At 42.4% G+C, this 27,967-nt stretch overlaps 1 protein-coding gene across 9 annotated transcripts in view; it reads left to right on the top strand.

Moving 5' to 3' along the window:
* SCAPER (S-phase cyclin A associated protein in the ER) overlaps window positions 1–27,967 on the top strand; it is a 524,758-nt gene that overhangs the window by 193,305 nt on the left and 303,486 nt on the right. For all 9 annotated transcript variants that reach the window (XM_065558411.1, XM_065558415.1, XM_065558414.1 and 6 more), the window contains 2 exons: window positions 1,490–1,560; window positions 27,417–27,614. In XM_065558411.1, the coding sequence (XP_065414483.1) occupies window positions 1,490–1,560; window positions 27,417–27,614 (269 nt within the window). The remainder of the gene's footprint in view (window positions 1–1,489; window positions 1,561–27,416; window positions 27,615–27,967) is intronic.

The following is a 27,967-nucleotide window of genomic DNA, read 5'->3' as shown; positions in this document are numbered from 1 at the left end:
TGGCTGATGATGAAAGACAAACTTGTTTGTCGTATACACGGAATAAATTGTTTAAAAATCCTTCCAAAAATACTACCTGTCTTAAATTGCCAAAATCCAGTGTTGACATAAGTGTTGTGCTTTTTATGTACTTGCCTTGCATATTCAGTCTGCCTGGAAATTGCTTTAATCTCTGCACCTGACTTGTTCAAACATTTCCCAGTTTTTACTTATAAATCACATTTTTTGTGCCTTCTAAAGAGATGCTTTTTTTTTTATCCTTCATCCTTTTTAGTACTGGCATATCTATTTTGATATGCTTGAAAATGGACTCATGGTACAAGTTTTCTGTGCCATTTACACACACACACAAAATTCTGCCTTCTGGGAATGTAAACAGTTTCAGATTGCACTCAGTTGTGGTAATATTTTAATCTTTCTAATCCTGGCATGTATCTCATCTGGAATTTGAGGTTTTCAATGAATAGGGAGTGTAATATGTATTCTGTGGACAATCTCTTATTTGCTAACACACAGTATCTCATTTTTATTTTTGAAACCTGCTCACGTTGAGTTCAGAATCTTTAATTTATTTGTGCTTGTAACTGTGGTTTACTCAATGTTTTTAAGAAGAAGTCTAAAGCAGGTAATGTAGATTTTGTCTAAAAATGAAAGGCCTGGTTCACTAGTATGCTCCTCCACCACAAAATAGCAATAAACCTGGTTTAACTGATTCAGCCAGTTGCATTACATCACCAGAACAATGTAAAACAGCTGACCCTGTCCGTGAATTTGGCCCCAAAATATCTGTTAAAACTCAGTGCGTCAGTTCTAAAATTCAAGAGTGGTTTCCAACTTTGTATAGCAAGGACCTATATCGGGTCGGCAACCTTTCAGAAGTGGTGTGCTGAGCCTTCATTTATTCACTCTAATTTAAGGTTTCGCGTGCCAGTAATACATTTTAACGTTTTAGAAGGTCTCTTTCTATAAGTCTATAATACATAACTAAACTATTGTTGTATATAAAGTAAATAAGGTTTTTAAAATGTTTAAGAAGCTTCATTTAAAATTAAATTAAAATGCAGAGTCCCCTGGACCGGTGGCCAGAACCTGGGCAGTGTGAGTGCCATTGAAAATCAGCTTGCGTGCTGCAGGTTGCCGACCCCTGTTCTAGATGATAATTACCTGGTTTTCGAAGTGCTTAGCACCTTTGGAAAGCAGTCCACCCTTGTGTAGAAAAATCTCTAAATTTTTCTCTCTCATGCTTATATTTGCCAACTTTTAAATTGTATCTTCAGTTCTTTCCTTCAGTTAGAACCGATGGAAATAAGTATCAAATTCAGTACATACAATTTTGCAAATTGGTTTAATTCATTAATTGTTCCCCTCATCTATCTTATGAGTGTAGTGCACTGTTGTTAACACACTACAAGCTTGGCTGCTTAAATATTAGAATAATGTATCTTCCTAAAATAGTTATTGCTGATTAAAATAATTGTTTTCTTTACAGGTAAGTCTAAATGGCAAGTAGGTGGAAAATCTAAGAGAGTGACTCATGGAACACATAAACCTACAAAACAGGTATATATGTTGAACTTTTCAGTTTCGTTTTAATTTCAATTACAGCATATAAATGTCATGAAATAGAACTAATACACCATTTACTCAATAATGTGTGCGCATGAGTACGTGTATGTAAATAAGATTACACACACACAACTGTCTTAAAAGAACATTATTATGTTGCAAAGTTAAGTACACAGAAGTTAGAAAATGCCACAATGAAGGTTGTCTATGCAACCTTAATTTGGCTCCCATATGCATATGCATTATGAAACAGTCTCTAATTCTTCTTCGAGTGATGTCACTATCTGTATTCTACATGTGGGTGTGCATGCACCATGCACCAAAGTCCGGAAGTTCTTCAAAGCAGCATCCATTGGCCTGCACATGCACAGTAGCTCTCCTCGTGCTCCTGACCAAGAGTATAAGAGGCAGTGTAGGTTGATGCCTCTCCAGTTCCTTCTTATCACCGTGTGGCCTGATCGGAATCATGTCCCCCTTCACTTTGTTTCATAACCTATATAGAAAACATTTGTAAATAGTTATATTCTTAGATATGTATTTAGCAGTTAAAAAGTCTATTGAATAGTATAGAATATTTCTTTCTCCCGGTTTCAGAGTGGTAGCCGTGTTAGTCTGTATGAGCAAAAACAACGAGAAGTCCTTGTGGCACCTTGGAGACTAACAAATTTATTTGGGTATAAGCTTTCGTGGGCTAAAACCCACTTCATTAGATGCATGGAGTGAAAAATACAGTAAGCAGTATAAATAAACAGCACATGAAAAAATGGGATTTGCCTTACCAAGTGGGGGGGTCAGTGCTAACAAGGCCAATTCAGTCAAGGTGGAAGTGGCCTATTCTCAACAGTTGACAAGAAGGGGTGAATATCAAGAGAAGGAAAATTACTTTTGTCATGCTAACGAGGCCAATGCAATCAAGGTGGACGTCAGCCATTTCCAACAGTTGATAAGAAGGTGTGAGTATCAGCAGAGGGAAGATTACTTTTTTGTAGTGACCCATCCACTCCCAGTCTTTATTCAGGCCTAATTCTCCCCAGTTGGCGAACCAGTCCCCTGGCTCCACGACTGTGCCCAGAGTCCCAGGATTCAAGAATTGCACCTCTTGTCCTCGATTCTTCTTCATCCGTGACGAACATCAGTGTTATCTGTACAATCTGGGTGAAGCACACATCTCTGCAAAGTGCAGTACGTGTTGCTCCTTCCCACACAGAACTCAAGAAGCCCGGGAAGCACCTACGGAAGCACCTGATGGAGAAGGCTATGAGGCCTCTCTCCGATCTAGGCCAGGGACAGCCTACTGTACTTCGGTCTCAGCAGCCTAGCTGTGCCCTTCCAAGCACTTGCCTTGGAGTAGGTGCCACTGGAACACTTTTAATAGTGGGGGTGCTGAAAGCCAGCCCCCTTATCCTTTTCTGCCCCATCCCCCCCAGAGCTGTGGCCGGGAGCAGGGCTGTGTCTCTGGGAAGAGGAGACACAGATGGGATAAAGAGGCTGAGGCTGGGGCCACAGTTGGGGGCAGGGGCAGGGCTAGGAGCAGATCCTGGGCGCGGGGGTCACAGCCGGAACCCCAGGAGTGGGGCCGGGACCCCATGTGCAGGGCAAGGAGTGGAGCCCGGATGTGAGGCCAGCAGCTGGGACCCTGCATGCGGGGCCAGGAGTGGAGCCCTGCGTAAAACCTGGGGGTGCTGCAGCACCCCCCGCACTCCTAATTCTCGCATCTATGCCTGGAGTGGAGCTGTCAACATTTAAGTCCAAGGACTCTTCTTCCAGGGTTCCCCATGAGAGAAGAGGGCTCTTTCATGGGCACAAGGACAGATTCCTGTTGAGGACTGGCCATAAGAAACACACTTCCTCCCTGAGTTGGTCCAGGTTGGATGAGACATTGCAAGCAGAATCTAAGAACCCAGCTCTAATGAAGACCCTCAGATCTGAGGACAAGATACATAAATAGAAATATCCGCCAGTTCCATCTGTCACTTCAGTACTGAAGCATAAGGATAGCTGCTTCCCAATTCTGTCTGCAAGTTCGGGTCTGGACCCATTATCAGTACTGTCTTATCTATTTAAAGACCGTCTGGTTGCTGCACTGGATCTGTCAGACTTAACTGCAGGAACCCCTTGAACATCAGGGTGCACCGAGACGTGTATAACACCAAAGGATATATTCCTCCCTTATCCACAGTCTCTGCTTCTTTCCAGCCCTCCTAACGGATGCCCTTACTCCCGAGGGGGAGCCTATATCACTGACCCAGGAGCTGTCTCACCTCCAACCATCTGGTAGGAGTGCCCCAGTACCAATGGCACTGCTGCTACCGATTGAGCAGTTTTTGGACTCAGATGACTCAGAGGAGATGACTGCACTGGTATCTCCGCAAAGGCAGTTGAGCCCTGATACAGTCAAAGGGTTATGCTTGCCATTCCACCAGGTACAAGCTCCCCAGAGGCCATAGTTCCATTTTCCTTGGGGTCCTTTGCAATCGATTGATCCCTTTTACTGGTCTGTGGGATCCTTATGGCTGGCATCTTGCCCCTCTCAGGAGTCATACTGCTCCTCTTCCTCTTGCCAGTTGGTTCTGTTGGTGTGTGAGGAGGAAGAGGTGGAACTGGATCCGCAGATACCAACAATTCCGACAGGTGACTCTTCCCCGGACAAAGCAGTCACTCCTTCCTCGCCTTTTCTGCTGCATGACCATTGTCAATACCAGGAGCTGTTACAAGAAGTGGCCAGAAACCTACCGATCCCATTAGAGGAGGTCCAGGACTCTCAACACTGGCTCCTGGACATCTTGCAGCCACCGGGTCTGAGTAATGTGGGCTCCACAGATCTGCATTTTTCTGTCACTGACTGCCGAGTGTTGTTAGCAAAATACAGTTTTAATACCTGTTCTAGGCTTGCAGTCTTCACAGAACTTTCCACAGAGGATGGTCCAATTTCAATCTCTCTTAGATGAGGGAAAGCTAGTGGCAAAGGTAGCTCTTCAGGTTGCAGTGGATGTGGCAGACACAGCTTCTAGAAGTTTGGCTAATCATGAGCGGGGACTCCTGGCTGCAATCATCAGGATTTCCTGGGGAGGTCCAAAACACAATCCAGGACCTTCCTTTTAACAGGTCGAATCTCTTTAATGAGAAAATGAATGAATCCCTGCACTCACTAAAAAACTTGAGATCAACTCTGCATTCCTTGGGGATTTATACTCTGGCCCCCAGGAGGAAATACCTGAGGCAACTTTATAGATCAAGGCTACCCCCCCACCCCCATGCACCTTTTTACCAGCACAGCGCCGAATCACCGTGAAAATGTCAGAAGATTCAGAGGTCTTGCTTCTTGGTCTCCCTCTATTGCCATACCCTCTACTTACTGTCAACCACCACCCAAGAGCCATTTTTGAAGCGTGTTGTAACTTATAGGCATTCATAAAAGACCTTACATGATACACTAATATTGTATTCAATTAGTTGCTTCAACTGCTTATCACTAGAGGTTCAGCCCTCTGTCTTTATAGAGCTGTAAACCTTTTAAATTGATTATTTGGAAGGTTACCCCTCAAAGTAAAATTTATTCAAGCAGTGAGGAAGGTGACATGGAGTCTGCTGATGGAAGAAGTTTTTTTTTTCTTCCCAATTGTGTTTGCTGGAATGCAAATTGCTGAGTCCTCTGCTATCTTCGCCCCTCTCCCCCAACCCTCTTTTTCAGATGAACCTGTTTACTGCTTATATGTAAATTGAGATAAACATACTCCTTGGTTCAGGATAAACCTGTTTAACAACTTTTGCCTAGGCAGGACTGTCTGCTTTTGAACCTGTGCTAATAACATCATACAGGTGGAATTCATAACTTTACGTGTAATGTTGAGGCATACATATGATTAACCAGTAAGTTATTAGTTTTCAGTGATACCTCACTAGGCATATTTTGTACAAAGAATATTACAGTAGTGTGTAGGGTATGAGTAAGGGGGTGCTTTGAGTCACATGGACACACATTGCATCTCCATGCCAAATTTCAAACCCCTGCTCCAATTCATGGAGGACCTAGAGCTTTTCAAAGAAAAGGTCACTGGAATTTTTTAATGTGAGGAGAACAATGTATTTTCCCTAGCTTCATACGCTGAATCGTTCTGGCTGAAAATTTCCCCAAAAAGTTCAGCCCGTGATAGACACCTGGTAGTCCAAACAGTTAGTTACAAGCAAAAACAGGATTTTACAATGGAAAATGTCAGACAACATAAATAATAGGCGGTGCTACCAGCTTTGCCTTTGAAATTGAACTAACTATATAATAATGTTATATTAACAAAGCAATACATTTCAGCTTCTCATCATTTTTGATCTTTTTTAACTGTTCCTCTTCTTTGATATAACAGTTTTAGCGTAACATTTTGATCTGTAAGTCTGCCAGTCTTTGATATTATGCATCACAGGAGATGGTATAAAGGAAAAAAAGAAAAATGTTCCTTTTTTGTGTAAGTGAATAGGCAAGTTACTTTTCCACCCTGCTCAGCAATTGGTATTCCTCTTTCTTGTTTCCAATCCTTGCTTAAAATGCAAGTTAGATAAGATTTCCTTTTATTAGAAAAAAATTCTTATTTAGGCCCTAATCCTGCAGTCTGATCATGGAGGTGGAACTTTAATGAAGTAATTGGGGTTTTGTGTGGAAGGGTCTGCTCCCCCAGATCTAGTTGGGCACAAGGATGATCATTTAATTAGGTCCACTGGGAGATTGTGGAAATATTGAGCTTCAACAAATATATTCTCCATTATTACCTCGTTGGCTTGAACTGGAGTATTGGGGGTAGCAGTGTAAAAACCTCATGGATACAACTTTAAAAATGAAAATTTTATGTTTTTGTGGCTTTTGTTTATTCTTTTAAGTAAAAATAAATCCCAAAAGTGCCACAGCTCTGTTTAAATTCAGGCAAATATTCTTTTAATAGCTCCCTCTTCTGATCTTATCGACATCATCTTCCTCTTCCCAAGGTGTTGACAAATTTACATTCAAGAATTTCTTGCCATTCTCAAAATAAACATACTTTATACTTGCTATAACTGCTGCCTTTACATGGCGGAGTATTGAAACTTCTGTGCAAATAGATAAATAGATTATTCAGTTTTTAATATAGTAATTTTTCACCACATAAACTGTGTAATTTGTGATACAAGGAATATGTGTTTCTATTTCAAATTCAGTTTAAAAAGCACATAGTTTTCAAAAAAGACAAAGGATTTATTAAAGTGTTTACAAACACCTGTGTATGATTTTGTTATTTGGCAAACACTTCCACTGTTGAAAATAGATAAAATTTTGTTTATAATAAGTCTTTAAAAAAAACACTGCATCTTATATATGGTCTCAGACCCCTTACTCTCTTTAATACTCAGTAGAAAGCAAGGGTTCTTGCAAACCTTTTGTTTGTAGCTTGACACGTGAATAATCCCGTTGAAATAATTGGCATCCATGGGACCTACTTGCTTGTGTCATGTTAAGATACATGATTGTTTTCTGGATCTGAACCTTAGTATTCAACTAAATTGCTCCAAAGTGGATGGGGAGGATGAAGGGTTATTATTCTGTCCTATCCCTCTCCAAATTGGCCTGTTTCAGAGAGGGGAGCATATTGCACTAGGATAGTGCAGTTGCATGCAAGGGAGCTAGGGAAGTGATTGTCTCTCCAGAGGTACACTCCATTCTGGAGTTCATACTTGGGCAGTGCGACTCTGCATTACCAGCAATGTCAAAAGCAGAGAGTTTTGCAATGTATGTTTATAAGTTTTAAACTTATTCTTAAGAGGTGTAAATTTAATAAAATGGTGATGCTGCAGAGTGCTTACACATTTAACTACAGTATTGAAAAACCTTCCCTCGGCCCTCTTTTTCTTGTTATATTTATTTATACTCTTCAAAAATAATATTAGTTCTTCTTCGAGTGCTTGCTCATATCGATTCCAATTAGGTGTGCGCGCGCCGCGTGCACGATCGTCGGAGAATTTTCTACCCTAGCAACACCGGCGGGTCGGCTGTGGAGCCCCCTAGAGTGGTGCCTTCATGGCGCTGGATATATACCCCAGCCGACCCGGCGCCCCCTCAGTTCCTTCTTACCGCCCCTGACGGTCGTTGGAACTGTGGAGCGCGGCATAGCTGTTCTCCACTCTCCCTAGCTTATTCCGTTTATAGATAGTTATAGTTCTAGTTCTAGTTGTATATAGTTAGATAGTTGTTTAAATTACTTTATTAACAGTTGTTGTATAGTTAAAGGGGATTAAGGGGGTTGTTCTCCCCCTTTTTCCCCCGGCGCGTGGCCGGGCTCATGCCCAAGGCTCCTGGCTTTAAGCAGTGCGCGTCCTGCGCTAAGCCTGTGCCCACAAGTGACCCGCACGACTCGTGTCTGAAGTGCCTGGGAGAGTCCCATCAAACAGATAAGTGTAAGATCTGTAAGGCCTTCAGACCGAGAACCAAGAAGGAGCGTGACTTTCGGCTTCGGCAACTCCTTATGGAGGCGGCACTTAGCCCGGACGCTCCATCGGCGCGTCAAGCCCCAGCACCAAGCGCCTCGGTGCGCAGTACCCCGGAGGCACCAACTATCCCGACACCGCGAGTGGCGTCGGACAAGCCTCCACGGCACCAGACCCCTTCGGCACCGCACCCACCGCAAGTGCCTCGGCGCCGATCGTTATCGCTGGGACATAAAAAATCCCGTAAGGCGCAGGAGACTGCCGTCCCTAAGACGCCGGCCCCCCCGGTGCCGGGGGTAGAGCCGCGTCCGCCGATGGAGCACCAAAAACAGGTGCCTCCGGCACCGTCGACTCCGGCTCCGAGGCCGTTGAGTCCGGTGCAGACAGGATCACCACCACGACCGGCGTTGGTACCGTTGCTCCTGTCGACCCCAGAGACCTTCGCGACGGCGAGAGACTTGATTGCTCTCACGGAGCCGGCACCGCCCCAACCACCGGCACCGTTGGCCCCTCGTCCGGTGCAATCCAGGGGGAAACCTGCCTTGATGCGCCCTCCATCTCAAGGGCTGGAACCACGGCACCGTTCCAGGTCCCGAAGCAGGTCCCCACGCCGCTCGCAGTCCCGGCGCCGTATATCACCTCGGCACCGGTCGTACTCGCGGCTAAGATCATCGTCGCGGCACCGTTCTACGTCCCGGCACCGCTATGATCGTCGGTACCGTTCGACATCGAGACGTAGTTCTCGGCACCGTTACGAGCGACGCTCGACGTCGAGGGGCCGCTCCCGGCACCGGGCCTACTCGAGATCGCCATCCAGGTCCAGGTCCGACTCTCGGCACCGACGCGGTCATCGGCACCGATCACGATCTCGGCACCGCTCACCGGCACCGCATAGAGACAGAACGTCTCCAGACCGGCACCGTGTGGCACCGTATCCCCCGGAGCTCATCTCGGCGCGGTCGGCACCGCCATGGCCCTCGAGATCGGTGTCTCGCTCCTCCGATGGGGCATCAAGATCGGCATACCCCCCTCAGGGGCAGGCCGAGGAACAGGACATGGGCCACTGGCAGGAGATAGCGGAGGACCCTGCTCACGGTCCTTCTCACTGGTCATTCTGGACCCCGTGGGCGTACCACCAATCTCAAGGGGCTCCACCACATTCAGCCTCTCGCTCGGGGCACTCTGAGAGAAGGGCCCCAGAGTCCACCATTTCTCGCCCTCCTCCAGGGGGCATGGAGGCTTCCGTGCCCACACCACCTGACATCCTGGACCCAGGGGCAGGTGATGCTCCGCTCCAGGAACCAGTAGACCAGGACCCACCCTTGGATCCCTTACCACCTGAGGCATCTTCCTCATCCTCCCCAGATGAGGCAGTGGCGGGCACGTCGTGCACAGGTCCACCCCCGATAGATCTTCGGGCGCACCAGGACCTATTACGTAGGGTGGCGCGTAATATGGACCTACAAGCGGAGGAGATAGTGGAGGTGCAGGACCCCATTGTAAACATCCTCTCGGCGGATGCCCCATCCAGAGTGGCGTTACCCCTGATCCGCACGATCCAGGCTAACGCCACTACGATATGGCAAACTCCTGCCTCTATCCCACCCACAGCCAGAGGGGTGGAAAGAAAGTACTTTGTCCCCTCAAAGGACTATGAGTACCTGTATACTCATCCCCAGCCGTGTTCACTGGTGGTGTCATCAGTGAATGCAAGGGAGCGTCACGGTCAACAGGCCGCAGCGCCCAAATCGAAGGAAGCTAAGCGCCTCGATTTGTTTGGCCGTAAGGTTTATTCAGCCGGAGGGTTACAACTCAGAGCGGCTAACCAGCAGGCGCTCCTGAGCCGTTATAGCTTTAATTCCTGGAACTCTATGGGGAAGTTCAAGGAATTGGTCCCCCAAGACTCCAGGGAAGAGTTCGGGGCCTTAGTCGAGGAAGGTAAGAAGGTGGCTCGGATCTCCTTACAGGCCTCCTTGGATATAGCAGACTCGGCTGCGAGAACCCTGGCGTCAGGTATCGCTATGCGGAGGATCTCCTGGCTCCAAGTTTCGGGTTTGCCTCCGGAACTGCAGCAAACCCTGCAGGATTTGCCCTTTGAGGGACATGGGTTGTTCTCCGATAAGATGGACTCTCGTCTGCAGAGCCTCAAGGACTCCAGAAAAATCATGCGCTCCCTGGGGATGCATGTTGCGGGTCCTCAGCGCAGACCATTTAGGCCCCAGCCTCAGCGTTTCTACCCCCCCCCCCCCACCTCGTCAGAGACAGGACTCTGCCAGGAGGCGGGGGCGAGGTGGTAGAAGAAGGTGGACTGGCCCTCAACCCGGTCAGAACCAGGGGCCACCAAGGCCACCTTGAGGCCCCAGGCAGAACTTTTGAAGGTGCGGTCGAGGACGGCGCCCCAGTCATCCCCCAGGATCCAGCCCCCTCCTTTCGGGATCGCCTCTCCCACTTCCACCGTGCTTGGTCCCTTATAACCTCGGACTGTTGGGTCCTTCGCACGGTGGAGAGGGGATACGCTATCCAGTTTTCTTCATCCCCCCCCTCCCACCCCCCCTCCCCGTCCCTCTTCAGGGACCCTTCTCACGAGCAACTTCTTATACAGGAGGTTTCTACGCTCCTATCTATGGGGGCCATAGAGGAGGTTCCATTAGAGTTAAGGGGCAGGGGATTTTATTCCCGCTACTTCCTGATCCCCAAGTCCAAAGGGGGTCTGCGACCCATCTTAGACTTGCGCGGACTCAACAAATTCGTAGTAAAGTTGAAGTTCCGCATGGTCTCTTTGGGGGCCATTATCCCTTCCCTCGATCCTGGAGACTGGTTCGCCGCCCTCGACATGAAAGACGCATACTTTCATATTGCAATTTACCCGCCTCACAGGCGCTTCCTGCGATTCGTGGTAAGCAAGGTGCACTATCAATTTGCAGTCCTTCCCTTCGCCCTATCCTCGGCCCCAAGAGTGTTTACGAAATGTATGGCTGTCGTGGCAGCATACCTCCGCCGACAAGGGATACAGGTGTTCCCGTACCTAGACGACTGGTTGGTACGCGGTCGCACCAAAGAGCAAGTTCGAGCTCACGTCCACATAATAGTGCACACATTCAACGAGTTGGGCATCCTACTCAACAAGGACAAATCCACTCTAGAGCCTACCCAGAGAATAGAATTTATCGGCGCAGTCCTGGATTCCGGACGCGCACAAGCTGTCCTACCAGACAATCGCTTTCATACCATCACGTGCCTCATTCAAGGGCTCAGGGCCTTCCCAACTACCACGGTGAGGTCATGCCTTACCCTGCTGGGTCACATGGCCTCTTGCACGTACGTAACCAGGCATGCCAGACTTCGGCTTCGCCCACTCCAGACCTGGGTGTCATCGGTATACCGCCCACATATACTGAACATGGTGGTCACGGTCCCGAACTCGGTCCTGACCTCCCTCACCTGGTGGCTAGATCACAATGTGGTTTGCGAGGGGATGCCATTTCACGCCCCACAACCCTCTCTGCACCTGGTCACAGACGCATCATCGCTGGGTTGGGGTGCCCATCTCAACGAACACCATACCCAGGGCCTGTGGACTGCACCCCAGCTGTCCCTGCACATCAATGTTCGGGAATTGATGGCGGTGCGCTTGGCGTGCCAAGCATTTCTCAATCTCCTACGTGGCCGCTGTGTGTTAGTTCTCATCGACAACACCACGGCCATGTTTTACATTAACAGGCAAGGAGGAGCACGTTCGTCGACTCTATGCCAAGAGGCGATTCGCCTATGGGACTTCTGCATCGCCCACTCAATCCATCTCATGGCATCGTTCCTCCCTGGAGTCCAGAACACTTTAGCGGACCGACTCAGCATGTCCTTTCAGACGCACAAGTGGTCTATCTGTCCGGACATCATATATTCCGTTTTCCAGAAGTGGGGGTTTCCCCAGGTAGACCTGTTTGCATCTCGAGCCAACAGAAAGTGCCACGTGTTCTGCTCCCTACAAGGACGAGCTTCGGGCTCTCTCTCGGATGCGTTTCTCCTCCCCTGGAAAGACCACCTGTTTTATGCCTTCCCCCCATTTCCTCTGGTCCACAAGGTGCTGCTCAAATTACGCAGAGACCAGGCACAAGTAATTCTGGTCGCTCCAGCGTGGCCGAGACAACACTGGTACACCACACTGTTAGAGCTCTCGGTTCAGACACCGATCCCGCTCCCATTATGTCCAGATCTCATCTCTCAGGACCATGGCCGACTGCGTCACCCCGACCTGCAATCGCTCCACCTCACGGCGTGGTTGCTCCATGGTTCACCCAGGCAGAGCAACAATGCTCGCACTATGTCCAACAGATTCTGCTGAGCAGTAGGAAGCCTTCAACACGGACCACGTACTTGGCCAAGTGGAAGCGGTTCTCCTGTTGGTGCGAACAACGAGCCATGTCCCCGTTGCAGGCACCTATTCCTCTCATATTGGAATATCTCCTCTCCCTAAAACAGCAAGGTTTGGCGATATCTTCAATTAGAGTTCACCTGGCCGCCATATCGGCTTTTCACCCAGGGGAACTCGCGTCCTCGGTATTCTCTAACCCGATGGTCGTTAGGTTCCTCAAGGGCTTGGACCGGATGTACCCACAACAGCGTGAACCCGTTCCGATGTGGGATCTCAACCTGGTTCTCTCCAAGCTCACAGGTCCTCCATTCGAGCCACTGGCCACCTGTTCACTTCTGTACCTATCCTGGAAGACAGCCTTCCTCGTAGCCATCACCTCAGCAAGGCGCGTTTCTGAACTCAGGGCGCTGACATCCGAGCCCCCTTACACAGTTTTCCATAAGGATAAAGTGCAGCTTCGTCCACATCCTGCCTTTCTTCCTAAGGTGGTCTCTCCGTTTCACATCAATCAGGATATATTTCTCCCAGTCTTCCATCCTAAACCACATGCTACTCGCCATGACCAGCGTTTGCATTCTCTGGACGTACGCAGGGCCCTAGCTTTCTATATTGACCGCACAAGACACTTTAGAAAGACGACGCAACTCTTTGTTGCAGTGGCCGACCGAATGAAAGGCTTACCGGTCTCCTCACAACGCCTATCCTCCTGGATCACGTCTTGCATCCGGACTTGCTATGACCTGGCAGGTGTCTCAACACCGCACCTCACCGCTCACTCCACAAGGGCCCAAGCTTCCTCGACTGCTTTCCTGGCTCAAGTTCCGATCCAGGACATTTGTAGAGCTGCAGTTTGGTCATCAGTCCACACATTTACAGCTCACTATGCACTAGTGCAGCAGTCCAGGGACGATGTTGCATTCGGATCAGCGGTTTTGCACACAGCAATGTCTCACTCCGACCCCACCACCTAAGTTGGGCTTGGGAGTCACCTAATTGGAATTGATATGAGCAAGCACTCGAAGAAGAAAAGACGGTTACTCACCGTTGTAACTGTTGTTCTTCGAGATGTGTTGCTCATATCCATTCCAAACCCGCCCCCCTTCCCCACTGTCGGAGTAGCCGGCAAGAAGGAACTGAGGGGGCGCCGGGTCGGCTGGGGTATATATCCAGCGCCATGAAGGCGCCACTCTAGGGGGCTCCACAGCCGACCCGCCGGTGTTGCTAGGGTAGAAAATTCTCCGACGATCGTGCACGCGGCGCGCGCACACCTAATTGGAATGGATATGAGCAACACATCTCGAAGAACAACAGTTACAACGGTGAGTAACCGTCTTATTTGTTTATGCAACTGGGGTAAAAAAATTGCAATTAAAGATTTAGTTTAGCAATTTACTGATATTTTATTTTAAAATAGTGGTACTTTTGCTGATAACAAGCATTAAATATTTGTACAGAATGTAGTCATCATTCATTTATAACCTTGACAGTATTTTTGCATTAGAAATATTCAGGGTCATGATCATTTTAAAAATAAAAGTTGAATGTTGTGTTTCACCGCTGAATAAAGGTGGTGCCAGTAGTGCTATGGCAAAGTTGGTTAACAGCCTGTTCAGTTTTGACCCTTTTCAAGTAGCTAATGGAGGGTAAAATGCCAAGCATCAGACACAATCTGGGTTCTTTCTTAACGGTTGCCACTCAAGGGAGAGGAAGGCAGATATCAAACTGTGACAATTTGAAATGTACAATGTTAGAACTGACTGGTGCCCGGGGACTTAAAATAACCTTTCCATTAACTTCCACTGCCTCACTGTCTATGCTTAGCTATAGTTGTATTCACAAAAAATGTGTTGCCCACTGTATAAGATAACTGATCATATGACGGAACCTTTGCTGGCATAACTGCTGTAGCAGTCTTTATGCTTTGGATAGAAAAACAGGCGTCAGTTCTTGCACAATAATTGTACTGGTTGCATATGTTTGTCTATATCTGAATTAAATTCATATTATAACACTAATGATGATGGGTAACTGTAGATGTTACTCAAATTTTATAACCAAAGGAATCATATCTTTTACATTGTGTGCTTAGAGTGTAAGTGCAGAAGATATTCTTCTACATATTTATTTTTTCTGTTTTCTTTAAAGTAACAAAACAGCATTTCACTGTCACAAAGGGGCAGAGCTACCTCTCATTGAAGTCAGTGAAAATCTGGAAATTGGATTGGGTCGCAAGTGAAGATCAGAAAGATCTAGGCTGGTTTTGTACCACAGTGACAGAGCATTGGTCTGCTTCAGGAGACTTATTTAAGCTTCCCTTGGCCAAAGAGGCAGTCTCCTTCCTGAGCCAGTAGAGATCAGGCAAATCAATTGAGTGATATACTTAAGATTCCAGAGGGATAGTAAAAATACCAAACTGTGCAAGTAAAGAAATTTGGAGTTAAAGTTTAAAAAACAAAAACAAAAACAAACGCAATTCAGAAAGTTAGAATGTCATCTCAGTAGTTCAAAAAGCCAAATTGCCAGAAAGCCTAGAAAGCTCATTAAGTTTCCAACACCAGCCTTTCTGTTCCCTTATTCTCACTTCCTTCTCTTCATGGTGGGACAACCCCACTCCTTGCCACATGGAAAATCAAGTCTTTTCTCTTCATAATGTGAATTATAATAGTATTTCAAAAGAAAACAAAAAATTTAAAATTGTATCTGCATTTCTTTATCTGTTTTTTCCTAGTAACAATTTTAAATTTGCAGTGTAGTTGTAGCTATGTCGGTCCCAGGATATTAGAGAGACAATGTGAGTGAGATAATATCTTTTATGGGACCAACTTTTGTTGGTGAGAGAGACAAACTTTGGAAGAAGAATTCTCGGGGCTCGAAAGCTTTTCTCTCTCACCAGCAGAAATTGGTCCAGTAAAAGATTAATTACCTCATCTACCTTCTCTCTCTAATTTTAAATATAATTTTTACTGGGAAGACTCTTCTAAAAAATAATGAAGAAAAATGTTGTCTCTCTACATCAGGGTGGATATGATTTAAATTGAATTGATTTAAATTATGATTTAAATCACTAGTCAGGAAGACTTGATTTAATCATGGATTTCTACATAAAAGTGCATTCTTGTTGGTTGTTATAACCTTAATACATATTCTTCACAACTCAGAGATAGATGTAGGTTTCATTTCTAGAAGGTACACACTATACATTTTTCAAGTGATTTATTTTGAAAACTTTTCAGATTAGTTTTACAGCTATATCAGAAAATGAATGATTGTTTGGTTATTTCATTTACCAAAGGTAATTGAAGCAGATAGTTCACCTCCCAATGACTTCATAAATATCTCCAGTTCAACGGGTTAATCATTAATATTTGGAGGATTTTCTTGCTAGGCTGTATTAGGAGGAGAACATCACCAGACAGACATTTAAATTGTTTTATTAACTAAAACAACATTATGTATTCTGGATTTTTTTCTTAAACAGCAAACATAGTATATTTTAACAAAATAAACATTTAAATTTTTGAATTTAGTTAAACATTCAAGTTTTTTAAAATCAAGTTTGTTTTTGTTAAAATTGTTTTTAACTAAACTAGTTAAATGAAATATGTTTTTTAAAAAAACAAAAATTAAATTGACTATGTCAGCCAGGTCATCATGAAAAACTTAAAATATTGGCTTCTGCAGCTAATTCAGTTGTCTTCACCTTCATTTTCCTGTTTGTTCATAATCTGGAAAAGAAAAACAAGCTTTCCTGCTTTTTCAGGTCCCAAATGATTTCTCAATTTGGAATGAATTAGTCCAAAGGAAGAAAATACTTTTTGTACACCGGCAGAAGAAAGCTATTGTCGTTAAAATCACTTCAGAAGTCTCTGAATCCAAGTGCTTAAGTGATTTCCACCAGTTCACTGGTGTGACTTTCTTTAAAACATAATCAGGAAACATGTATTTCTTGAATGGTTCACCCTTAGCTCTGAAGTTTATTATAGTTGGCATTATGGAGGGATGATTGCTGGATGTCCATGTCATAGCCAACTCCTCTTCTTCAGCAGTTGAGGATTGACCAGGGTATTGACCGAGTATTAAGAATATTTGCAAGAAAATGAGCTGGAGATAGTGCTTGTCCCATTCATTTTTTTAATGCTTGTAATTTAACTCTGTCATTGCATATTTCTCTTTTTAAGATCTCACTCAGTTCCCTCGAAATGTCAACAGCATCAGCAATAAAACAGCTATTTCCTTGTATTTTGTTCAAGGCTACAGAAATAGGCTTTAGGGTACCCATCATCAACATTTCTCTTAAGCCCAATGTTGAGAACTTTGGCTGTGACAGTGCCATCTATTTTTTCATGATTTTGTTGACAAACTGTCATCAGATTAGGCCAGTTCTTGATACAGTGCTCAAAACAGTCCACTACTGAGTTCCATTGCACATCTTGTGGGAGAGTTAGCTTGGTTCCTCCCACTTTTTTCAAAGCAGCTGCTGCAAAGTGGTTGTTACGGAAGTATTTTGCAATTTCAACAACATTAGCCTTTATTTAGGGAACACTGAAGTCTTTGGCTAGGAGGTGCATCAAATGAGCACTGCAACCATATGTTGTTAGCTCTCTTCACTCTCTTCTAAATTTCTTCTCATCTTGGATACATTTGCAGCATTGTCTCTGACAAGCTGCATACTAGAGATTTGAATTTTTTTTCACCGTTTGTTATAGCTTTTACTGCTACTTCTTGTAAGTATTCTACTGTGTGTGCATTTCCTGATGTATCAATTGTTTCTATAAGGAAGACATTCCCTTCTTCTGTTGTCACACAAGCACATACAACAGGATCATTGTGGACATTGCTCCACCCATGAAGACTCGGGTTAACAATTTCACCCTCTAGGCCTTTTGCACACTGCTCAATTTCTCTTTCATAAACTTTATCCAGCAATTTGCCTGCGACATCGGCTCTGTTGGGTGGCTGTATCCTGGTCTTAATGACTGAACCATGTTAATGAAGTGTGGGTTCTTAATCATATAGAAAGGAGAGTTTGTTGCATAAAGAAACTTTTTCATCAATTACCTCTTTTTGTAATCTGCTTGTTCTTATCACAAACTTTATATGGTTGTTTCTGGATGATGGAGATTTTTTTTTCTTTTTGCTACAGGTGATATACTGTGGCTATGTGACATACATGATGTGACTGAAACACTATCATTGGCAGATAACTCTGAAACTATAGAAAATGATGGTGATCTTGAAGGTGGATAGTCTTCAGAATCCTGTATGTTGAGGATGGATTCTCCTAAACTAAATAAGTCAATGCAGTTATTTAATTATTATTACCATACTGCTCATTTAGTATTACTCATTGCATTCACTGACACTCAGTACTGCTTTAAAGGTGAAATTGTAAAAGGAAGATATGCCTATTTCAGCTTCTCCTCTACCCCGATATAATGCGACCCGATATAACACGAATTGGATATAACACGGTAAAGCAGTGCTCCGGGGGTGTGGGGCTGCGCACTCCGGCGGATCGATATAACACGGTTTCACCTATAACGCGGTAAGATATTTTGGCTCCCGAGGACAGCATTATATTGGAGTAGAAGTGTATTTATTTTTTATCACAACTGCATCTAAAATGTTAGTATCATAGAGTAACAACTATATTTTTTGCTCAAACATAAGAATTCAAGAATAGTCCAGAAGGAAGACAGGCAGTCCTTAAGAAAGAAGTATAAAATAAAAAAAGTTACCAACCTGAAGATCCTGCTTGTTCAGACATGTTTCTTTCATCATCTTCAACACAGCTTCCTCCTGAGAAGGAACACTTCACATGATGTTGTTTCATTTGGGCAACCAGGCCTTGCATTTCTTTGTTGCACTGTTTGCATTTTGCATGCATGCCTGTCTTATCCACAGGTAGAGGAACTTCATTAAAATATTCCCAAACTGGGTCTCTTTTATGGCGTGCTGCCATTATAGGTTTTTCCCTCTAGTGAGAGAATGGTATGGTAGATCTCAAATCAATGAAGGCTACATTCAGAAAGACCTCAAGACTTATGGAATATGCTGCTCAAACAGTTTCACTTCTGTTTCTACTGCCTGTCCCTCCCATCTCACATTTATCTCCAGACTTCTTCTTCTTGTCCAGATCTATTCCACACCCAATAATCTTCTATTCACTGAACTTTTTGAAACTTTGCACTTTTAGAGAGAGGTAAGGGATTGATTCTATGTACACAAATTTGCAGAGGGACAATATGGTTGAGGTCTGTTATTTCTCACCTCTATATATTATTTCTTTATTTTAAAACATTTTTTGCTGCTAACAAGCATGTTATCTCTGGCGATGCAGATCCAAAGTCTGAGAACTGCAAAACTAAGCATCTGTGATGGTATCTTCTAGACTTAGCAGTGAGTCCCATTGGGTAGATAGAAAGATTAACCTAAATAATCTATACAGAAGCCCCTGGAACCTTATAGGATTGGGTCCCTAATCCATGAACTGTTGGAACTCATTTACAAAACTTTTCTGAAACATTACATGAATATATTGTCTCATACTATAGAATTAGAATTTATAATCACTATTCCGTGATGAGATATCTTTGAGATATAATGTATCTTAACTAAAACTATCTTTAGATAGGTTTTTTCCTCAAAAAGCATTTTATCAAAAAAATCTGATTTAAATAAAAAATCAGATTCTGTTGATTTTTTTTCAAAAAAATAATTGGTTTTTATCCACCCTGCTCTGCATACAGTAGAACCTCAGAGTTACGAACCTTGGGAATGGAGGTTGTCCGTAACTGTGAAATGTTTATAACTCTGAACAAAGTGCAGTTCGGACTCCAGATCCAGCAGCTGACACTCCAGGCCAGGCTCCAGCAGTAGCTGAGCTCCCTCTTCAGCACCCGCTGCTTCCTTGCTGACAGCTTCTTGCCCTGGGTTGGACTGAGTTTGCAAGCTTCTCCTCCTCCTGCCAGGGGAGAGAGGGAGGGAGAGAGAGAGTGTGTGTGTGTGTGTATGTCAAGGCTGTATCCCCACTTTGAACTTTAGGGTACAAAATGTGGGGGCCTGCATGAAGACTTCTAAGCTTAACTACCAGCTTAGGTCTGGTCCGCTGCCACCGTCCCAAGGCTAGTTGGGAAGCCTTGAGAGACCTTCACCAATTCTCTGGTGAATACAGATCCAAACCCCTTGGATCTTAAAACAAGGAGAAATTAACCATTCCCCTCCTTCCTCCCACCAACTCCTGGTGAATACAGATCCAACCCCCCTGGGATCTTAAAACAAGGAAAAATCAACCATCCCCCCTTCTTTTTCCCACCAACTCCTGGTGAATACAGTTCCAACCCCCCTGGGATCTTAAAACAAGGAGAAATTAACCATCCCCCCTTCTTTCTTCCACCAACTCCTGGTGAATACAGATTCAACCCCCTTGGATCTAAAACAAGGAAAAAATTAACCAGGTTCTTAAAAAGAAGGTTTTTAATTAAAGAAAGAGGTAAAAATTATCTCTGTAAAATTAGTATGGAAAATAACTTTACAGGGTAATTAAACTTAACGAGCTCAGAGGACTTCCCTCTAGTCTTAGGTTCAAAGTACAGCAAACAAAGATAAACACTCTAGTAAAAGGTACATTTACAAGTTGAGAAAACAAAGTAAAACTAAGACGCCTTGCCTGGCTATTTACTTACAAGTTTGAAATAGGAGAGACTTGTTTAGAAAGATGTGGAGAACCTGGATTGATGTCTGGTCCCTCTCAGTCCCAAGAGCGAACGAACTCCCAAAACAAAGAGCACAAACAAAAGCCTTCCCCCCCCCAAGATTTGAAAGTATCTTGTCCCCTTATTGGTCCTTTGGGTCAGATGCCAGCCAGGTTACCTGAGCTTCTTAACCCTTTACAGGGAAAAGGATTTTGGAGTCTCTGGCCAGGAGGGATTTTATAGTACTGTACACAGGACAGCTGTTACCCTTCCCTTTATAGTTATGACAGTGTAAAAACAGTGCATCTGCTTCCCAGCCTGGGGAGGGGCAGTAAAAACAGAATGCCCCCCTCCCCACTCGGGAGGTGGAAAGGGGGTGAAAGTGACACCAATCATAATGCTGTGCCTCCTCTGCTTGTTCCAGCTGCCTTGGGCTGGCAGCCCCAGCATCTTTACCTCCTAGCTGTAAGTGGCTGCCCTGCACTTGGGGGTGAGGTGGGGACAGGCAGCCCAAATGTGCCTACCGTTAAGATGCAGCACAGTACAGTATTTCCTTTTATTTATTTTTTTTGTCTTTGCTGCCTGATTGGTTATTTCCATTTTCACATGGTGTCCGGTTGACCGGGCAGTCCGTAACTCTGGTGCTCATATCTTTGAGGTTCTATTGAACTTGTGTGTAAGATGATTCTTTTAATCTAGGTTTAAAGATCATTAAAAAAATTAAACTGACTTATGTTTAAATTAATTTTTCATTATATACAATAGTAGTGAGTAGGAACTAGAGAGTCTTTAAAAAATACACTACGGATTTTGCAGACTTCTCAGAGATTTAAATATTTGTAGTACATGTAAATTATCCAACAATTTTAAAATTGTTTGTAGGTACTAAACTTCCTTAAAGAAAACTGAATAAAACAAATCTGGAGTTTCTAGACTAGGGGTTCCCAAACTTGGTTCGTGGCTTAAATAAATAAATTAAATAAATTAATGGAGATATCCCATCTCCTAGAACTGGAAGGGACCTTGAAAGGTCATCGAGTCCAGCCCCCGCCTTCACTAGCAGGACCAAGTACTGATTTTGCCCCAGATCCCCAAGTGGCCCCCTCAAGGATTGAACTCACAACCCTGGGTTTAGCAGGCCAATGCTCAAACCACTGAGCTATCCCTCTCCCCCGCTTGTTCAGGGTAAGCCCCTGGTGGGCCGCGAGATGCTTTGTTTACCTGAACGTCTGCAGGTACGGCTGCTCCCAGCTCCCAGTGGCTGCGGTTCGCCGTTCCTGGCCACTGGAAGCTGCGAGCAGCCATACCTGCGGACGCTCAGGTAAACAAAGTGTCTCGTGGCCCACCAGGAGCTTACCCCGAACAAGCTGCAAACCAAGTTTGGGAACCCCGGGTCTAGACCAAGCTGTTTTTGAGATATGACATTACAGAAACATTTTAGAAGATAAAAAGCACTTGTTTATCAAACTCTTGCTTTTCAAATCTTTTGCCCAAAGAACCTCACACTTCCAGAATATATAGCTGTCTGGCAAGTGATCATATATGAACAATTTCAAGCAGTAAGGATGTCTACTGGGGTCATTTTTGGGTGACCAAATACAATTGATACTCAAAATACTCAAGAAAGATAAACCAATAAATGAATGCTAAATGTAGCACATGTATAAAATTCAGAGATAAATATAAAAACTGACTCCAGGGCTCATCGTTAAGATATATTTAAAGATGTTCATTTCAATTACGAGAAGTTCATTAAACCTGTTTTGTGACAATTCATTCTTTATGTTCACAATCTTTGCTGAATGTGAGAAGAAGCCTAATCACCTTACCAAGGTAATGGTTTTTATAAATGCAGACTGCAGAGGGTAAATGCTATTGTTATAATATAACCATTTATGACACTGTAGTTAAGGTTGTCATCTTTTCCATCATAAACTGTACTTTAAAATAGTTGTAAATTAGCCATAATACATTTTGGTCTAAAAGTTTATGTGCAGGGCTAAGCTAAGCTTTTTTAAAAAGAAAAGTTTGAACAAAATCTGTGAACTGTTTTTATGTTTTAGGTTGGAAAAAAGTTCTAGTGGTTTCAGATTCCTTCTTACATTTCTATATAGGGTTCAAATTATTAGTGGCTCAGAACTGAAGACAGTACTTCCTGGGTCACATAAGCTGTGTGCACGTGTTGGCTATGGAATATTTACAAATTGAGATACAAGCAAGGGTGGGAAAAAAGTCCTGTCCCATATAATAAATAAGTTAGTCTTCTCCTTCAGTAAAAGGTATAATTGTATTTTTATCTTTTTTCTACTAATCTGTCAGTAGGGTATCACATTCCTTTGCAATTCTACGGGCAGTTCAAAGATGTCAGTCCTGTAATTTAAGATTGTAAACTGTGTCCACACAGAATTACATCTTGAAGTTCTGTGTCTGTAGTGCAACAAGGATAGCAGGTAGCTTGCTTCCTCCTTAAGTATTTTATTACATTGGAAAGATAGTTAAGATTCATTTATTTTTCCTTTATACTTATTTATAAGTAGGAAAACCTTAAGGGATTTTATTTTTGCATCTAAATTAAAGTCAAGAGACCATAAAACAGAGCCCACAAATTGAGTAGTCACACCTGGTGAGTCACATGCAGCTGTTGAGTTTTTCCTTTTGGTTCACAAGAGACAACATGCAAACACATCAAGATCTTGAGACTTGAAGGATAAGTAACAGGGAAAGATCGTGCTTCCCTGCACCAAAACCATGCTATAGATACAAAGCCCACTGGTGAGGTTGATGCTTATGAAAAGGTTCATGATAAAACTACCAGAAGAACATAGTTATAAATTTTTCAAACCGGTTTTGATGATGTCCCTCAGAGGAGGCAGTTTGTCTCTTTGTTTCCTTGTGCTCCCCTTGTCTGTCCATTGTATCCATTTGTTGTCTCTTGCACTGAGATTATAAACTCCTCTGTATTATGTCTTTGGGGCTGTGAGGCTCTACTATAATAAAAATATTATTAAGAAGAAGCATGGTAAATGTTGAGTAAGAGGTAATGTCCGGTCATAATGCCTGCTATTTATTTGTATTGATGTATTAAAATATGGTTAGGAGAAAAGAAACATTAAATGAATATTAGAAATAAATCATCAGATGTCTGCATTGACATAGACGAATAGCGGGGTTCAGACATCAGTACTAGGAAAAAGCACAATTTTCCAACAAAATTATGTAGCCTATTCAAAATAAGGAAGGATTATGAAGAACTCTAAAATTAATTTTAGAAAACTGCAAGACATGTTCAAGGTAATACACATTTAGAAAGAGCAGTATTAATGGCTCATATGTGCTGAAATAACAGAAAAAAGGACAACAGAAAAAGGAAAGGTTCAGTGAAATGTAATTAAAATTATCTGGGCTCTGGAGGTTGCTTCCACTACAGATGGCAAAAGTATGGAGAGTGATTTTCAGTGTGGTTTTAAGGCTCAAGCACTACAGATTGCATTGCACGATTTTCAGTCTCCAAAGGAAGTGTTGTCAGTGCTTGGAGTGGTATGACGGCTCTCTGTAGTTGGCCCTGGCCACCATGGATACCCTAAAATCATTAGTTTGGGGTCAGAAATCATTGCTCTCTCTGAGAGAAAGGCCTGGTGGGTACTCCACCAGTTTCTTGTCTTCTGTGTAGATTTTTCCTTATTTTTTCATTTGTATAATATATCATGGAATGCATATTTCAAATATTAATATAATGGAGAATGTTTTGCAATTCTTATACTTGCTAGCAAAATGTAAATATGTATATGGAATTGGCAAAGTCATAAATCTTAGACTTGATCAAAATCACTATTTAAATAAACCATACATGGCATTTGGCCAAAAGCATCCAAGTGTGGATTATTTCCAGCAATCTGCCTTGCGTTCTTACAGAAGGTAAAGTGAATAGGCTCAAAGTGCACACTTTTACTTTATTGCTCTTCCAGTTTCTCATGCACTATTTTGGTTTGGTTTGCAAAATTAAATGTATTACAACTTTGGTAAATTTTATTGTGATAAAGAAATTTGAGTGCAGCCATTGAGATCATGATCAATCTGATTGCACTGTGTGCTCCTTGTTAGTTACTAAATGAAATTTACCAAATGTTTTAGTACATTACATGATGTATTTTGCAGTGTAGACAGAGCAGGAGCTATCTGAGAGGAAGAATAGACTGGAATGCGGAGAAAACCCATAAAAGGATCCAGGAATTCTAATAGAGCTGATCTTTAATAAACAGTTGGCAAGTTTTGCCCTCACACATTTGTGCAATTCACTTCTGTTTGGTAGTTACATGTCTAGAAATGTGGCCTGTAGTTAAAAATCTTCTAGAAAAGAAGTAGAGACATTTATAGTCTTAGAATACAGTAATTTAAAAATTATTTGATTCTCACTTACAGTTTCACTTTTAAAGGTGTGTCATTTTTATATAAAAATCTGATTTGATATACTGTATGTTTTCCAAACATGCAGATAATTCTTTTTAATTTAAAGCCAGCATAATTTGTTGAAAGTGGCACTGAATTTATTGCAGTATCTTTATGATGGAATACTAAAAATCACAAAGAACCTTCTGAGGAGAACAAGGAAAATCCTCTGTGCACTTAGTATTTGCACAGTCTTGGGATCTCTTTTGCACAAATGCCAACATAAAAAATGTTTTTCTGGTTTTCCCCTAATCCATCTACCTTCCATTTATAATGTTGAGACTTTCATCCAAAATTACTGTAGAGTTTGTATTTTAACTTGTATTGCCTTTGGGCTTAAATGACATTTCTACAATGGTGCTCTGTCTCTGTTGAATGCAAACTTTCCTGCAATGAAACAAACTTTTGGCACAGGAGAAAAATATTTTTCAGCTTTTCACTGAGGAGCAGTAGGATTTGAACCCAAGCCAATTATTATAGCATCCTGTTCTCAATATTGTAGTTAAGATTAGTTGTTTTAATTATAAAACCTGTTTTTCAAGGATTTAGTAGCTTGGGCTGTTTTAAATCTCATTGGATTTAATCTTGGAATATAAAAGTGGGAGCCCGTAAGCATTTTTGTTTCAATAACTGACTTAAACTGTTGAAATTCTCATCCCTTTGTTTAATTGATGTATCCTGTAGGCATCCTGGCTCATATATTATTTTGTTCATTTTGACACACTGACTAAAAGATTGAGTTTAAAGAATTTGGAATTTGAAAAGATGGAGTTCTCCAAGCAATACTAAAAATGTACGAGTGTCTCGTTCAATATAACATTCTAGAGATCTCTGCTACAGAAAACATATGCATGAAAGGAGTGGTAAAGGAATGCTTCAAGATACGAATTATGAAAAAGAAATATTTAAATTATTTTTTTCCATTTATGCTGCTTGATTGTTTGGCTAATGAAATTAAATGGTCATTTTTACTTTCCATTTAAAGTTGGTTTTGTTTTCTGGTTCTCATGCCTTAACTAACACAATGCTATGTTTGTGTTGTCCGTATATATCTAATTTCAGTCTTTTCTTTTGATATGAAAAAAAGGATGCATGAGCGCCTTTTTATTTATAAAAGCTTATTCTCCATTCTTTTTGTTTTGTATTTGATTAGATGTAATGTTATAGTTTTCAATATCTTGCCAGTGTCTTTTAAGGAGAATAGTGACAACTTTATTCACAAATTTCCTTTAAATAGTCTGGGAAGTAACTTTTTAAAAATCTAATTTTCTTTTAATTATTTATGTATTTTCTTGCTTTTTGTATTTCTCTCAATTTAGACAGTGAAAATAGACTGGTCAGTTTCACTGATTTGTAATCACTTTAAGCAATGGCATGTTCTCATGCATAGAAACTAGTGTAGTGCTGCATTATCTGGATTTCAAATGCTGCAGAGCAATATTTATATATTTACATTTGAGCGGGTAGCTTATTTTTACAAAACCTAAATTTGGGGCCAATTTTGACCTGCCAGTGACTATAATTCTATTTATGCTTTCATATGCTAGGACTTTGGCCTGTTTTGTTCTCAGATCTAGTTAATAGATACATGGTAAAATTGTATGTGATTGAGGATCACTTTGGATTGATTTGGGGTGCTTGTCCCAGTTGCTGGAGAGGACCCCCCATACCCGCAGCACTTCTAGTATGGGAACTCCTTCCTTCCTCTTTGCTGTTGTTGTGGGAGAGAATCTTAGGCTAGATGGACCCAGTATCCTGAATCTGGCTGAATTCAATTTTGGAGCCGTCAGCCAGGAAGAGGTGCTTCACACCCTTTTAGAATGTCTTCCATGACTGAGTTACAGTAGATCAGTCAACGAAGGAAAAACCTACCTCCCACATTATGAAAAGGAATGAACTGAACGTGCAAGCTCAGCAGATGTGTAAGGCTGTAGTAATCATTAAATTATTGCTTTTAAGATGGCACATAACAGAGCATCTATGATCCAGCAGTCACGAAGAAAATTTGGGGCTAATACGAGCCCAAAGAAAATAGAGTAATCAAATTTAACATAGCATTTATATCTCAATAATTTGCAGAGAACCATAAATTTATACTCCATTTCTCTTCTTTGAAAATAAGGGTAGACGCTTAAGGTGTGTTTAACATTGCTAAAATCATGACTCTAGAGTCAAAACAACAGAGAGACAGCTTCAGACCTGGCTTTAAGCAAGAGCAGCACAATTAAAGTCAATATGCTGGATTTGAATTTGCCTTCTAATATTGTGATGAATGGAAAGTCACCTATACAGGCAAAGACATGAATCTTTTGAAGTATGAAAGCTTTTCTTTGTAACTAATTTGATGCTTACTGACTTCTTTACTACAGTGAAGCAATAAAACATTGATTAAAAGGCTGGTCACAGCTGTGTTCACTGGCCTTAAGACTTGTACACTGAAGTTATTATATTTTAACAAAAAATTGAGACAAAATGTTCTATACAATATCTTTGCAATAACATTTGTTTGATGACAGAATGTACCTGGCATAGTCATTAGCAAAATAACGTTTGCATCTTCTGGAAACATACTCTTGCCAGAACAAGTAATGGGGCAAATGCAACTTTCCCATCTACATACAGAGCAGAATATCTTCTGCTATTGTGCAGATGTAAATATTGGGTTAGAAATGTCAGAGAAACAGAAATTAGGTTCTACAGACCTGCCCCTTTTGTTTAAGGTGAGAAAATTTGTTTGAAGAACTCAGTCAGTGGGATATGGCGTAAGCCTCAATGAAGGACGTCTTGTTTGAAAGTGTTGACATATGTTGAAAAAATTATGTTATACAGAAGCCCAACCCCTTGCCACACTTATTTGTGTTTTTTTTTTATGTTGTATCTCATCTCTTCAGAGTACTACAGTAGACTGTAAAATAACATCAGCAGCGGCTGGAGATAAAAACTTTGACAAAAGCCCAACAAAAACAAGGCAACCTCGAAAAGTTGATTTGAGAGCTCGATATTGGGCATTTCTTTTTGACAATCTTAGACGAGCAGTTGATGAAATCTATGTTACTTGTGAGTCGGATCAGAGCGTAGTAGAATGCAAGGTAAGACTCTTTCTGAAGTGTTCTGCCCCAATTGTTGCAATGTGTCTCTTGGTGCTGTTCCTGTCATTACAGATAAGCTAAAAACAAGAAACAGAACCTCAAAAACAAATTATTGCATGCTTTGTATTTTATTTGAGGGCCTTAAATAAGAAAGCTGAAAACATATTGATTTATTTTTGCCAAGAAAAAGAAGCTTTCATCTTACACGCTGACCGGTTTGGAATGATATGAAACTTATAGCAATATGTAACTTTTTCTTAGACTTTTAACACTGCAATCAGATTACCGTAATTTATATTAACAAAAACCAAAAACGCCTCATTCAGTCTGTGGTTGATATTTCTAGTAATTGT

The sequence above is a fragment of the Chrysemys picta genome, chromosome 10 (assembly GCF_011386835.1).
Source record: "Chrysemys picta bellii isolate R12L10 chromosome 10, ASM1138683v2, whole genome shotgun sequence".
NCBI lineage: Eukaryota > Metazoa > Chordata > Testudines > Emydidae > Chrysemys > Chrysemys picta.
This window is presented reverse-complemented; position numbering and strand designations above follow the sequence as displayed.